Genomic DNA, 12,356 nt, shown 5'->3' with positions numbered 1-12,356 from the left:
CCAGTCTCATATTCCTTGTTCCATTCCGATATTCTTACCACATTATTGCACTTAATTAAATGCCCTCTCGAACAGCCATGTCTTAAGGCTTTTTCGGAAGGACATGAGGGAGGGCGCCTGTCTGATGTCTGCAGGGAGAGTGTTTCACAGCCGGGGGGCCACCACCGAGAAGGCCCTCTCCCTCGTCCCCGCCAGCCGTTCAACAGCTCTAGGATAAAAGCTGTCTCTCAGTCTGTTTGTCCTTCCCTTTGTCACCCTGTACCGCCTGCCAGATGGCAATAATTTTAAAAAATATGCTTGGTGAGATGGAATTGTGGAAGTCAAAAACACCTGTAGGGGCAAAGTTTGCCCATGTCTGCTTTATAGCCAGACTATGTTGCTTTTGCTTGCTGTGAGCAGAATGCTCTATACCAGGCATAGGTAAACTTTGGCCCTCCAGGTGTCTTGGACTCCAACTCCCACAATTCCTAACAGCTGGTAGGCTGTTAGGAATTGTGGGAGTTGAGGTCCAAAACACCTGGAGGGAGGAACAAAGTTTGCCCATGCCTGGTCCAAAGTATGGGAGCCACTACACCAACCACATCACTAGTGGAACTTCTATTAAATATTTTAGTGCTCAGGATTTGCTACTGTCTTCAGTTTGTGGACAGACAAACAACTATCTAATTACAACCCCATAAACCAGTGGTTCCCAACTGTTTTTTTTTTAAACCAGGGACTACTTTGACCAAGGACCACTCTCCAACATTAGTACCAAAAGGGTTACGAATCAGTTTTTGGTCAACTTTAGATTCAGTTTGATTATTTGGGGTGTTGATTCAGGAAATCAGCCTCCCCCTTCCTGACTTCGCCGTTGCCTCGGGAGACCAGTCATTCGGGAGACCAGTCATTCTCAACTACCAGTTACTACCAGTTGTGTAGTAACAGTGAGGCCGTAGACCGTATTTTAGGGGACCACAGGTGGGCCACGGACCACAGGTTGGGAACCTCTGCCATAAACAGTAAAATAAAACTTGTCACTGATTTCTAAAGGCTTCTCCCACTTCTGCAACAGGCCAGGATCCGGACAAACCAAAGTTTTCTTGCCTATCCAGGTTAAGCATCCCTTATACAGAAATCCAAACTTGTCCATAGGGCTGGCTGAGATAGTGACACCTTTGCTGCCTGATGCTTCAATGTACCATTTCAATTTTACAAATGGAATAAACATTTAGAAGTTATACCCAGGTGTATCTGTAACAGGATAGTAATTATTATTATTAATAGGGCTGAAGCAGCTGAAGGGGAAAAGGAAGGGGCCTGAGGCCAGGAATTGTGGGAGTTGAAGTCCAAAACACCTGGAGTGCTGAAGTTTGCCCATGCCTGCCCTATACCATGTTGTTGTTCATTCGTTCAGTTGTTTTGGACTCTTCGTGACCTCATGGACCAGCCCACGCCAGAGCTCCCTGTCGACTGTCACCACCCCCAGCTCCTTCAAGGTCAATCCAGTCACTTCAAGAATGCCATCCATCTTGCCCTTGGTCGGCCCATCTTCCTTTTTCTGTCCTATACCCTACTCGAATAATATTATTGTTAGTATATAATATTATTATACATAATGTTTTTTTTTATATTCACCTTTTCCTCTCCATAAGTAGATCAAAGCGGCTCACATAAGCATAACATGCACCTTAAGTACTTTTTTCGTGTCAGGAGCAACTAGAGAAACTGCAAGTCGCTTCTGGTGTGAGAGAATTGGCTGTCTGCAAGGACGTTCCCCAGGGGACGCCCGGATGTTTTGATCTTTTACCATCCTGTGGAAGGCTTCTCTCATGTCCCGGCATAGGGAGCTGGAGCTGACAGAGGGAGCTCATCCGCGCTCTCCCTGAATTTGAACTTGCGACCTGTCAGTCTTCAGTCCTGCCTGCACAAGGGTTTAACCCACAAACATCATTAGTATCAAAAACAATCCAGATTAAATCCATCAAAGGACACTGCAGCCTCTTCCTACGGAGAGCTCTTCCTCATTTCTGGGAAATTAAATAAATCAACTACGTGGCCCCGCCCCGTTTTTCAAAGTGACGCGGGAATAAGAGAAACCTCGCGAGAGTTGCCGTGGTGCGCGGGGCCTCGGTTTCCCACAACTCCCCGCGTCCGGCGCTCGGCCTTCCTTTTTCCGCCATCTTGCTGCGCGGGTAAGTAGTGGACCATGGTGGCTCCCCGGGAGCATCTGCCTCGTATCGTGTCCATCCCGTGGCCTTGTCCCGATCTGAATTCGGGAGTAGAAAGAATGGACTCTGCTCGTCTTTCGGGACCGGTTTGGGGGCTTCGGCACCGCTCCGGAGCGTCTCGGGGGGCGTGGGAAGGGAGGCCGGGGGGCCGAGGGAAGGAGGCAGGCAGGCTGGGAGGCTGCCTGGGAAAGAAAGGCTTTTGGGGAGAAGTAGGCCGCAGGGGGCGGGGGGTCTCCTGCCATTCAAAACTTTGCCTTTGGTTTCTCTCGCAGAGACGGAAGGGCTGGGATGGGAGCCCCATTGGCTTCTGTTGGTGTTTGCATCCCATTGCTTATTAGGTGTTTGTGGCAGGCAGGTGGGGATGTATTCCCTTCCAAATGCAGGCAGTTAAGAATATGAGAGCTTCTGTAGGTTTATTCTGTTGGATTTTTTAATGTAAGTCGCAGCACGGACATTGTTTCAGTGCAACACCAGCCGTACATATAGTGTGTGTGTGTTTTGGGTAGCATTGGGAAGGGTAACACCCTCTTCTCATAGACTCGTGGAGTTGAAAGAGACTACATGAGCCATCTAGTCCAACCCCTACCATGCAGGAAACGAACAAAGTATCCCTGACAGATGGCCATTTAATGGGAGCCCCATTGGCTTCTGTTGGTGCTTGCATCCTATTTCTTATTTTGTGTTTGTGGCAGACAGGCAGGTGGGGATGTATTACCTTCCAAATGCAGGCAGTTATGAATATGAGAGGTTCTGTAGGTTAATTCTGTTGAATTTGTATGTAAGTCAACCCAGACATTGTTTACATCAGCCATATACATACATAGTAAAGGTTTCCCCCTGATATTAAGTCCAGTCATGCCTGACTCTGGGGGTTGCTGCTCATCTCCATTTCTAAGCCAAAGAGCCAGTGTTGTCTGTAGACACCTCCAAGGTCATGTGTCCAGCATGACTGCATGGAGCGCCATTACCTTCCCGCCGGAGCAGTACCTATTGATCCACTCGCATTTGCATGTTTTCGAACTGCTAGGTTGGCAGAAGCTGGGGCTAACAGCAGGAGGTCACGCTGCTCCCCGGATTCAAACCTGCAACCTTTCGATTAGCAAGTTCAGCAGCTCAGCACTTTAACCCACTGAGTTACTGGGGGCTCCATACATACATAAATGTAGAGAGAGTGAGTGTGTGTTTTGGATAGCATTGGGAAGGGTTATGCCCTCTGGCATAGACTCATGGAGTTGGAAGAGACCACATGAGCCATGTAGTGCAATGCCTTGCCATGCAGGAAAAGCACAATCAAAGTACCCCTGACAGATGATCATCTGGCCCAGGCATGGGCAAGCTTTGGCTCTCCAGGTGTTTTGGACTTCAACTCTCATAATTCCTAACAGCCCGTAGGCTGTTAGGAATTGTGGGAGTTGAAGTCCGAAGCACCTGGAGAACAGAATTGGCCCTGCCTGATCTAGCCCCTGTTTAAAAGCTTGCAAAGAAAGTGTATCCTGCACACTGGTATCACCTCACTTCCTGTCCCTGTGAGAATTGGATTTTGAGAAATGTGGCTTGTTGTGGAAACAAGGATTGGAGACAAAGCTTCAGTGGAGACTCCTTTTCCCCTTGATAATAACTCTTCCAGGAGTGGATTTCCCTTCCAAGGGGAAGGTTTCTCTCACTTCTTGTCTCGGTCCCATTTTTAACTAGAAGTTGGACGTTTATAACTCACAATCTGCCTGTATGTTGCTATGTCAGTCTATTGAAGACAATTCCACAAGACTTAGGACAATCGGTGTCCTTCTGGGTGTTTGAGGCTTTAGCTCCTAGAACCCCTGATTCTTGAACAAGCTGGCAATAGGGTCTTCTGGGAGTTGGAGTCCCAAACATCTAGAAGGACCCACCTGTTGTGCCACTCTAATCTTCACTACAGAATCCATGCCACTTGACATCACACAATGGCCATGGCTCAAGGAATCATGGGAGCTGTAGGTCTTTAGCCTACTCTGCCAAAATTGTTGTGTCTCATCAAACTACAACTCTCAGGATTCCAGACCACTGGGCCATGGCAGTTCAAGTGGTATCATACTGCATTCATTCCATTGTGTAGATGCATCCGCCCAGGATCTTCCTGAAGATGACATCTTTCTTACAGAGGCTGAGCAGTGCTCATTCCCATCAGTTGGACCAATGGACCTGAGAGTTAGTCCAAAATGTTCAGAGGTTGCCTAGAAAATAACACTGGTGCCCTATATCGCCATTGTGGCTATTTGGTTAGTGTTTTTTCATTGGGTATAGTCCTTTAGGCTCAAACACATTTGTATTAAGTCAACCCAAATAGGCTAGGGAACTTGGTGGCCAGGGCTTTTTGTCTGTGTTTGTTTAATGTTACCTGAAGTAATGAATAATTATTGGGTTCTCAATATATGCATTGTGCCTCTGTTTTGCCCTGTATAATTGATAGCAAATACGTATTGCAGTGTGGGTCTTTCTAGGGATATGATACATGTTACTTGTTTTATATAGTTTTGTCAGTTGCAAGTGAGAATCCGTAGCTTTCAAACAAGAGCTAGATGGATCTATCAAAAGGGAGAGAAGAACATTTTTTAATGAACGGTGTTGATGTGCTATGGGTAACTCGAATCTGCTTTAAACTAATTCAAAAGATATTTGAGAAAATGCGTTACTTGGCCTTTAATCAATGTAAGCAGGAACTCTTATCTATGTGCTAACATTGTGTTTTTAATATATAAAGCTTGTTGCAGACGTACATATATGGCAATCACAGTTAAATAAGAATTGTTTATAATTCCTTATTTGAAAGAATTATAAAAATACAGTAACTTAATTTTGTCTCAGAAGCCCACAAGCAGTCAAATTTGCATTTCATAGTGATCATGTTCCAATAACACGATACATACTCTCTGTAACTCTTGCTAATTATTTACAAACAAGAATCCACAGATCTCATTTGTTCAAAAGATGTATGTTGGTGATTCTTTTCATTGCATAGTGTTTTTATTTATTTATTTATTTATTATTTGAACTTATATGCCGCCACTCCCCTGGGGCTCGGAGCGGCTTACAAGAACAGGCTAAAATCGAACACAATTTAAAACAATTTAAAAATAATCAAAGATCAAAGGCCCATTGAAATAGATATGTCTTACATGCCCTGCGGAAAGCTGATAAATTTATGCTGCTTCCAGTGTTCATAAGCAGTCTGGCATGGAAATCTCTGATACACATGAAGAACTCTGCATCTCAGTTAACCATTTCTCTTTTTTCCACACAGGCATCATGGTGCGCATGAATGTTTTGGCAGATGCTCTTAAGAGTATCAATAATGCAGAAAAGCGTGGAAAGCGTCAAGTTCTCATAAGACCGTGCTCTAAAGTAATTGTCCGGTTCTTAACTGTGATGATGAAGCATGGTAAGTCCCCAGAATGAATAGGAAAGCTTGTGTATGATAGGCTGGAAAAGATGTGTATGTTTTGATTTGTGCTTTTATAGACAAAGGCTATGTTTTGCCCTGCCTGTCTTTGTGGAGAGAAAAAGTGGGGTATAAATAAACAAACAAATAATATTATCATTATCATTGTCACCATTACTTTATAAAGATCCAGATTCTTGGCCATGTACATTCAGCCTTTTATCTGCAGAAGAAAAAGCTGAACAACAGAACATTCAAAATTAAATTTAGATTTGAGTTCAAAGTGACTCCAGAATAAACCTTTCATATGTCTTAGATTGTAGTTGATTTTTCTTTCTCTCAAAAGAGTTCCCAGGTGCTTGGGAGGCAGAATCTCTCTCGCTCAACTGATTAACTCTTTTAGATCAGCAGTATGAACAGTATTTTTAATAATGTCACTTCCGTCTCATCCTTTCTCCAAGGGGTTCAGAGAAGGACCGGCAGTGTTGAGTGTTTGACAAGATACATGTCACAGCAGAGCTCTGAAGCCCATTATTAGCAATTTCAGTTATGTGCTGGCTCTCCCAAAGGGAAACACCTTGATTCTATGATTTTAACATTCAGGCCTCTCAGTGAAATAGTCAAGTATTCATCATGGGAAATGGATCTCTAGTTCTGAATATGAATACAGTATACCGTGTACATAATGTTTTGGTTCCCAGGTATATTATTGTGTTTGAACAGTGGAGAGGTTCGCTTATGCTTAATGCTCCTCTTTAAATTGCAGGTTACATAGGTGAATTTGAGATCATTGATGACCACAGAGCTGGAAAGATTGTTGTTAATCTCACAGGCAGACTCAACAAGGTAGGAACTGACTTGATTTTAAAGTTCAATACTCTTCTATAATCACTCCTGGGAGATAGGATTGTGAGATATTTAAATCAGGTGTATGAAAGCATAGCCAGTGGACTACATTTGAAGCCCTAGGGTCTTCCACTCCTATACCTGATATTTATGCTGAGGGCTCACCCATTTTAGGTCTGTGCATGACATAAAAGCCCATAGAAATATGGAAAATGGTTCAGTTTTCAGCAGAAATTTTTCTTTTTTCAGTACATGCTGATGGATGTGTGGGTGCCTGATAAATATGCCCGAGGTCCAGTGCTAATCACAAAAAATAAAATGTATACATTGTTTTCTTGAGGTTAAAAATCATACATTGACATTATGAGGAATCTCATTTCTAAACAAAACTGCTCTGTGAAGAAGCTGAAACGTATGTTTGAATTGATTGCTACAATTAGAGACAAATGTATTTTTCTTATTGAAGTTCTCTGCAAGATGTGTCAGTTTGTTGTATTATTTTCAAAGGAAGTAACAAGTTATTTGGTTCAACAGACAAACCAAGTCCTGTTGGCAACTTGGAATTCTCTACATTCGTGCTAAACCTTTGAACCACGCCTAACAGACATAATACTGAAATAGAAGTAGTAGTTTGAATTGGCTCAAAAATAATACCTAAGGCATCGAGCAAAATTATTTTATGAGATGAACTGACAGTCACAAAATAGTGAAGCCGTGAAATTTCACATAACTCTTCTTTAAGGCATTTATGTGAACAAACATTGAAGAGATTCCTGTACAGCCACATTTTCCTTCTCTTTATTCCGCATCTGCTTGGAAGAACTCTACAAAATTCCAGAGGTTTAATATTCTGGGGGTATTGATTGGTCCTAAAAGGAATATTGTGTAGTATGTTATGTAGTGGAAAACAAAGGTGTCTCTTTATGAATTTTTTTAAAGTAGTGAACCTAAAAGGATATATCTGTCATCTTACCAAACATTGGGGCAAGGGTGTTGGCGAAATTATATTTAAATTGTGTTGTTCAAAGAATATTTTTGTGAGTTAAAATTGAAATAATACGTTTAGAATATACCGTATATTCCGGCATATAAGACGACTGGGCGTATAAGACTACCCCCAACTTTTCCAGTTAAAATATAGAGTTTGGGATATACTCGCCGTATAAGACTAGATTAGAATTCAATATGGTAATTTTAATTCAAATGCTTCTGACATGCAGGTTCCTATGAGAGGGACATTGTACCTTACATTGGACATTATAGTTGCTCTTCCTCCCTTGAATTTCATTTACACTCTGGGTCCTTTACATCATGCTGGCAAGTATGAAAGCAGGCTTTAAATGGTTCAGATTACATGTATGTTGGCATAGAAGCTTGCATGCAAATAGAAGTCAGGCTTTGTACGATGAGTACTGAGGTGAAGGCAAAGCATTTGTAGAATTTTTATCTATAAGCAGTCTTTAAAAATAAGGACCTCCTACCAGAAGAGAGGGGCAGATTGAATCTCATCCTTCAGAAATGTAGCATTTGGCATGGAACATGTTTACTGGGTCACATCCTGACATGTCTTCATCCTCAAATCACCGTGACAGCTTGAATTGTTTTAGAGTTTCTCAAGAACACAGCCAGGTGATGTTTAATTGTTAGAAGGGGAAAAGAGATCAGAAAAGAGGAAGGGGGACCCTGGGTCAATAAGAGCTTTCCAGTTTGACTTCTGACAAAATTGAAATGCAAAGATACAGGATGGGGGACGCGTGGCTCGAGAGTGGTATGTATGAAAAAGATCTTGGGGTCCTTGTGGACAACAAGTTAAACATGAGCCAACAATGTCATGTGGTGGCAAAAAAAAAAAAACCAATAGGATTTTGGCCTGCATCAATAGGAGCATAGCGTCTAGATCCAGGGAAGTCATGCTCCCCATGCTCTATTCTGCTTTGGTTAGAGCAAACCTGGAATTACATTGTGTCCAATTCTGGGCACCACAACTGAAGGGAGATGTTGACAAGCTGGAATGTGTCCAGAGGAAGAGGGTGACTAAAATGATCAAGGTTCTGGAGAACAAGCCATATGAGGAGTGGCTTAAAGAGCTGGGTATGTTTAGTCTGAAGAAGAGAAGGCTGAGAGAAGACATGATGAGAGCCATGTATAAATATGTGAGAGGAAGTCATAGGGAGGAGAGAACAGATCAAGGGTCTGGAGAACAAGCCCTATGAGGAGTGGCTTAAAGAGCTGGGTATGTTTAGTCTGAAGAAGAGAGGGCTGAGAGGAGACATGATGAGAGCCATGTATAAATATGTGAGAAGAAGTCATAGGGAGGAGAGAGCAGATCAAGGGTCTGGAGAACAAGCCCTATGAGGAGTGGCTTAAAGAGCTGGGTATGTTTAGTCTGAAGAAGAGAGGGCTGAGAGGAGACATGATGAGAGCCATGTATAAATATGTGAGAAGAAGTCATAGGGAGGAGAGAGCAGATCAAGGGTCTGGAGAACAAGCCCTATGAGGAGTGGCTTAAAGAGCTGGGTATGTTTAGTCTGAAGAAGAGAGGGCTGAGAGGAGACATGATGAGAGCCATGTATAAATATGTGAGAAGAAGTCATAGGGAGGGGGGAGAGGGAGGGGGCGAGGAGGAGGAGTGGTAGCCTACTGGGCTGTCTTCACCCTTGCCGGCATGGAGTTGGCTCTGCCTCCACTCTCCATCTCAGAACAGCTGCTGCAGGAGGGAGCCAAAGCCAGAACAGCGGGGGCGGGGCCTCTGGCTGGTCCACCCCGCCCCCGCAGAGGGCCCCGCCCCCGGGGGAACCAAAACCGGAGCGGGGAGGCAGTGGGAGAAGAGGATCCCTCAGCAGTTGCTCTGGCTTTGGGGCCAGAGGCGGATCTAGCAGCAGACCAGTGGCGGAGGGGACAGCACAGCATGCAAACACCCCCGCCGGCCTGGTAAAGCAGCAGGAGCTGAAGCCGGGGCGGGAAGGGCGGGGTCGTCCGCGGGGGCAGGGCCTCAGCAGCCAGAGGCGAGATCTCCCAGCCCCGCCCCCGCTGTTCTGGCTTTGGCTCCTGCGGCAGCTGGGATGGAGGGCGGAGGCGGAGCCAACTCCATGCCGGCGAGGGTGAAGACAGCCCAGTAGGCTACCATGCTGCCAGCTTGGCAGCGAAGCCTGCCGCTCCTCCTCCTCGCCCCCTCCCTCCTCCGCAGGCTCCACCACGCGGGGATGCCCAGGGCGAGGGAGACAAGGGAAAAATGATCCCAAAAAATTTATACCAGGGTACAAGACGATTCCCCACTTTTGAGATGATTTTCCTGGCTTAGAAAGTCGTCTTGTACCCCGGAATATACGGTAAATCTTGTAGGGAATTTTCAATTTTTAGTTTTGCTTAACTGAGCTATCTACGATCCTGGTTAGTATTGAGATGAATAGTGCCAACAAGTGTGGGGTGCTTTATTTCAAAGGAAGGAACTGGCAAAATCACCTGAGATAACCGTATAAAATCCATAGGGCCGGTGGGCAACTTGGAGGCACTTAACACACACAATTTAATTATGTGCATTTCTAATAAACTTAGTTGGGGATTCTTTGAGGGGCTTGGAAATGTAACTCACATGACAAGAAAGTGAGTATCGTAATAGAGCTGTTCCTGCTCAGTGTTGGACTCTGTAGCTAGCTGTTGTTACCCATCCACTTACCTCTTATGATAAGGCCAGTTGCAGATTTGGCTACCATTGAAAGGGTAGAATGGCATAGCTGCTGCATTCCCTATTGTGTGGCGACAATTGTAACTTCGTTGGATCTCATTTGGCGAACAATAGTATAGTTGAGTGTGCATTGGCAAGCCTCGTTTTTTGGAACTGTTGAGAGGCATGTGCTGAATTCACTGCTGAGGTTTACTGATTTAAGACTAGGGATATGGGGGCTTTGAAGCGAAGCCTACCATGGGATGCTCCTTAGGCAGAGCAAGAAGGGCCTGCTGTCACTTTTTATTTTAAAAAACACCTTTGGAATAGGGTGCTCTGCCTTGTCAACATGTAAATGGCTCATTCTGTGGTCCTCGTTTTTTGCTGGAAATACAGGCTTCCAGGGTTGTCTCTTCATGTACTGATTTGACCCAGCCCTGCCTAGCTACAATAGGACAACTGCCCCATATATCTTCTGAAGACTCCTTTGAGGTGTTTGGGGCTTTTTTTATTTATTTTTTATTTTTTTGCAAAATTGTACTGAATTCACAACAAAGACTTCTTATGCTTGAGCAATTTTGTCTTGGTGACAGGTGTAAGTACAACAGCATTCCTCAACTTTATCCAAAGATTTGGATGTTACACCCTGCATTTCAAGTATACAGTTGTTGAAAAATAATGCAGAGGTTATGTTCTAGAGGCATTCTCTCCTGACGTTTCGCATGCATCTATGGCAAGCATCCTCACTACCTCTGAGGATGCTTGCCATAGATGCAAGCGAAACGTCAGGAGAGAATGCCTCTAGAACATGGCCATATAGCCGGAAAAAACCTACAACAACCCAGTGATTCCGGCCATGAAAACATTTGACAATACAATGCAGAGGTTACGTAAATAATGGAAGGGGAGAAAAATCTGCCTTTTCTCTTGCTTGTTTTGACAGTGTGGTGTGATCAGTCCCAGATTCGATGTCCAGCTGAAAGATTTGGAAAAGTGGCAGAACAACCTGCTACCTTCGCGTCAGTTCGGGTAAGTGTAAACAGAACTGAATTGCAGTTTACGGTTATGATAGTTAAGTCTGTAATTTTATTTATACTGCCAAATTAATATACTGTAAGAAATATCTGTGTAAGTAATAATGTAACTTCTGTGCAAAAATACTAAACAGCCACTCTTCAAAACATTGGTTAAAACCATGTGGTTAGGCAATGAAATGTCCCTTGCTATGAACATCAGCAGGAAAATTACCTTAAAACTAATCTAATGGAAATCTATCACAATAGCTACAAAACGAATGTGAGCACTTGACTGGTAACGTTTAAAGATTTTGCTATTGATTCCTATAGAATTGATCTCATAGTGATCTGTGTACAGTTATTTCTACTCAAGTTGCCTGTGTGGTTAGCTTTTAGCCCTAATAAAATTTCTTAGTTTGCATTTCCTGTTAAGACCAATTCCTTTTTCTGAATGGACAGATAGGATCTCTGATTGAGGTTGCCCCTGACAAATTGTTTTCCTTCCCTTTTAATAGATTCATTGTGCTGACAACTTCAGCTGGCATCATGGACCACGAGGAAGCTAGGCGAAAACACACAGGAGGAAAAATCCTGGGATTCTTTTTCTAAACTTGTAAAAAAAAGTCATACTAATAAATCGTTCAGATGAGCTCTGCAGCCAGTGTCTTAAAAGTTAGCCTTTGTTCACTGCGGTTCTTTCATGTGTATCAGATTCTTACATATTTTCCTAGTGTTTATAATCCTAGCTAGGTTACAGCAGATCTGCTGCTGGTCAGCCTCCGTTGTGGATGTCCAAAATCAAAGAACTAAAGAGGTGGAAATAATCCCAAAGCTGATCTGATCCCATCCCCTTCCATGTAGGAATCAATAGCCAAGCGCCCTTGAGAGTGGTCATTCAACCTCTGTTTTAAAAAAATGTCAATTTAAGGAGAGTGCACTGTCTTCAGTTTTCCTTGACAATGCCACTGTTTCTCTTTAAAGTGGATCGGATTGTGTTAGTGCTTTGGGAAGCCTCACATGGTGAATTTGCCTATCAAAAGACATCACAAGAATGCATGCGTAATCCAGATGGATATCTGGACAAGTTTGTCTGCTGGCATAGTGGGTTGAGTGTGTGTGTGTTGGGAGTGCAGAAACAAACCTTGCATTGTGACACAGCTCCTTGCTGGGACAGCCATGTGTTAATCTTAAATATCCTGCTTAGG

The 12,356-nt window shown here is 43.7% G+C and overlaps 1 protein-coding gene across 1 annotated transcript; it reads left to right on the top strand.

Moving 5' to 3' along the window:
• The first annotated feature begins 2,078 nt into the window (after positions 1-2,078).
• Positions 2,079-11,808, top strand: RPS15A (ribosomal protein S15a). The gene is made up of 5 exons (XM_060786322.2): positions 2,079-2,174; positions 5,488-5,625; positions 6,392-6,471; positions 11,079-11,164; positions 11,667-11,808. The coding sequence occupies exons 2-5, from the start codon at positions 5,493-5,495 to the stop codon at positions 11,758-11,760; spliced, it is 393 nt and encodes a 130-aa protein (XP_060642305.1). The 5' UTR covers positions 2,079-2,174; positions 5,488-5,492; the 3' UTR covers positions 11,761-11,808.
• Positions 11,809-12,356: the final 548 nt, after the last annotated feature.

The sequence above is a fragment of the Anolis sagrei genome, chromosome X, assembly GCF_037176765.1.
Source record: "Anolis sagrei isolate rAnoSag1 chromosome X, rAnoSag1.mat, whole genome shotgun sequence".
In the NCBI taxonomy this organism is placed as follows: Eukaryota; Metazoa; Chordata; class Lepidosauria; order Squamata; family Dactyloidae; genus Anolis; species Anolis sagrei.
This window is presented reverse-complemented; position numbering and strand designations above follow the sequence as displayed.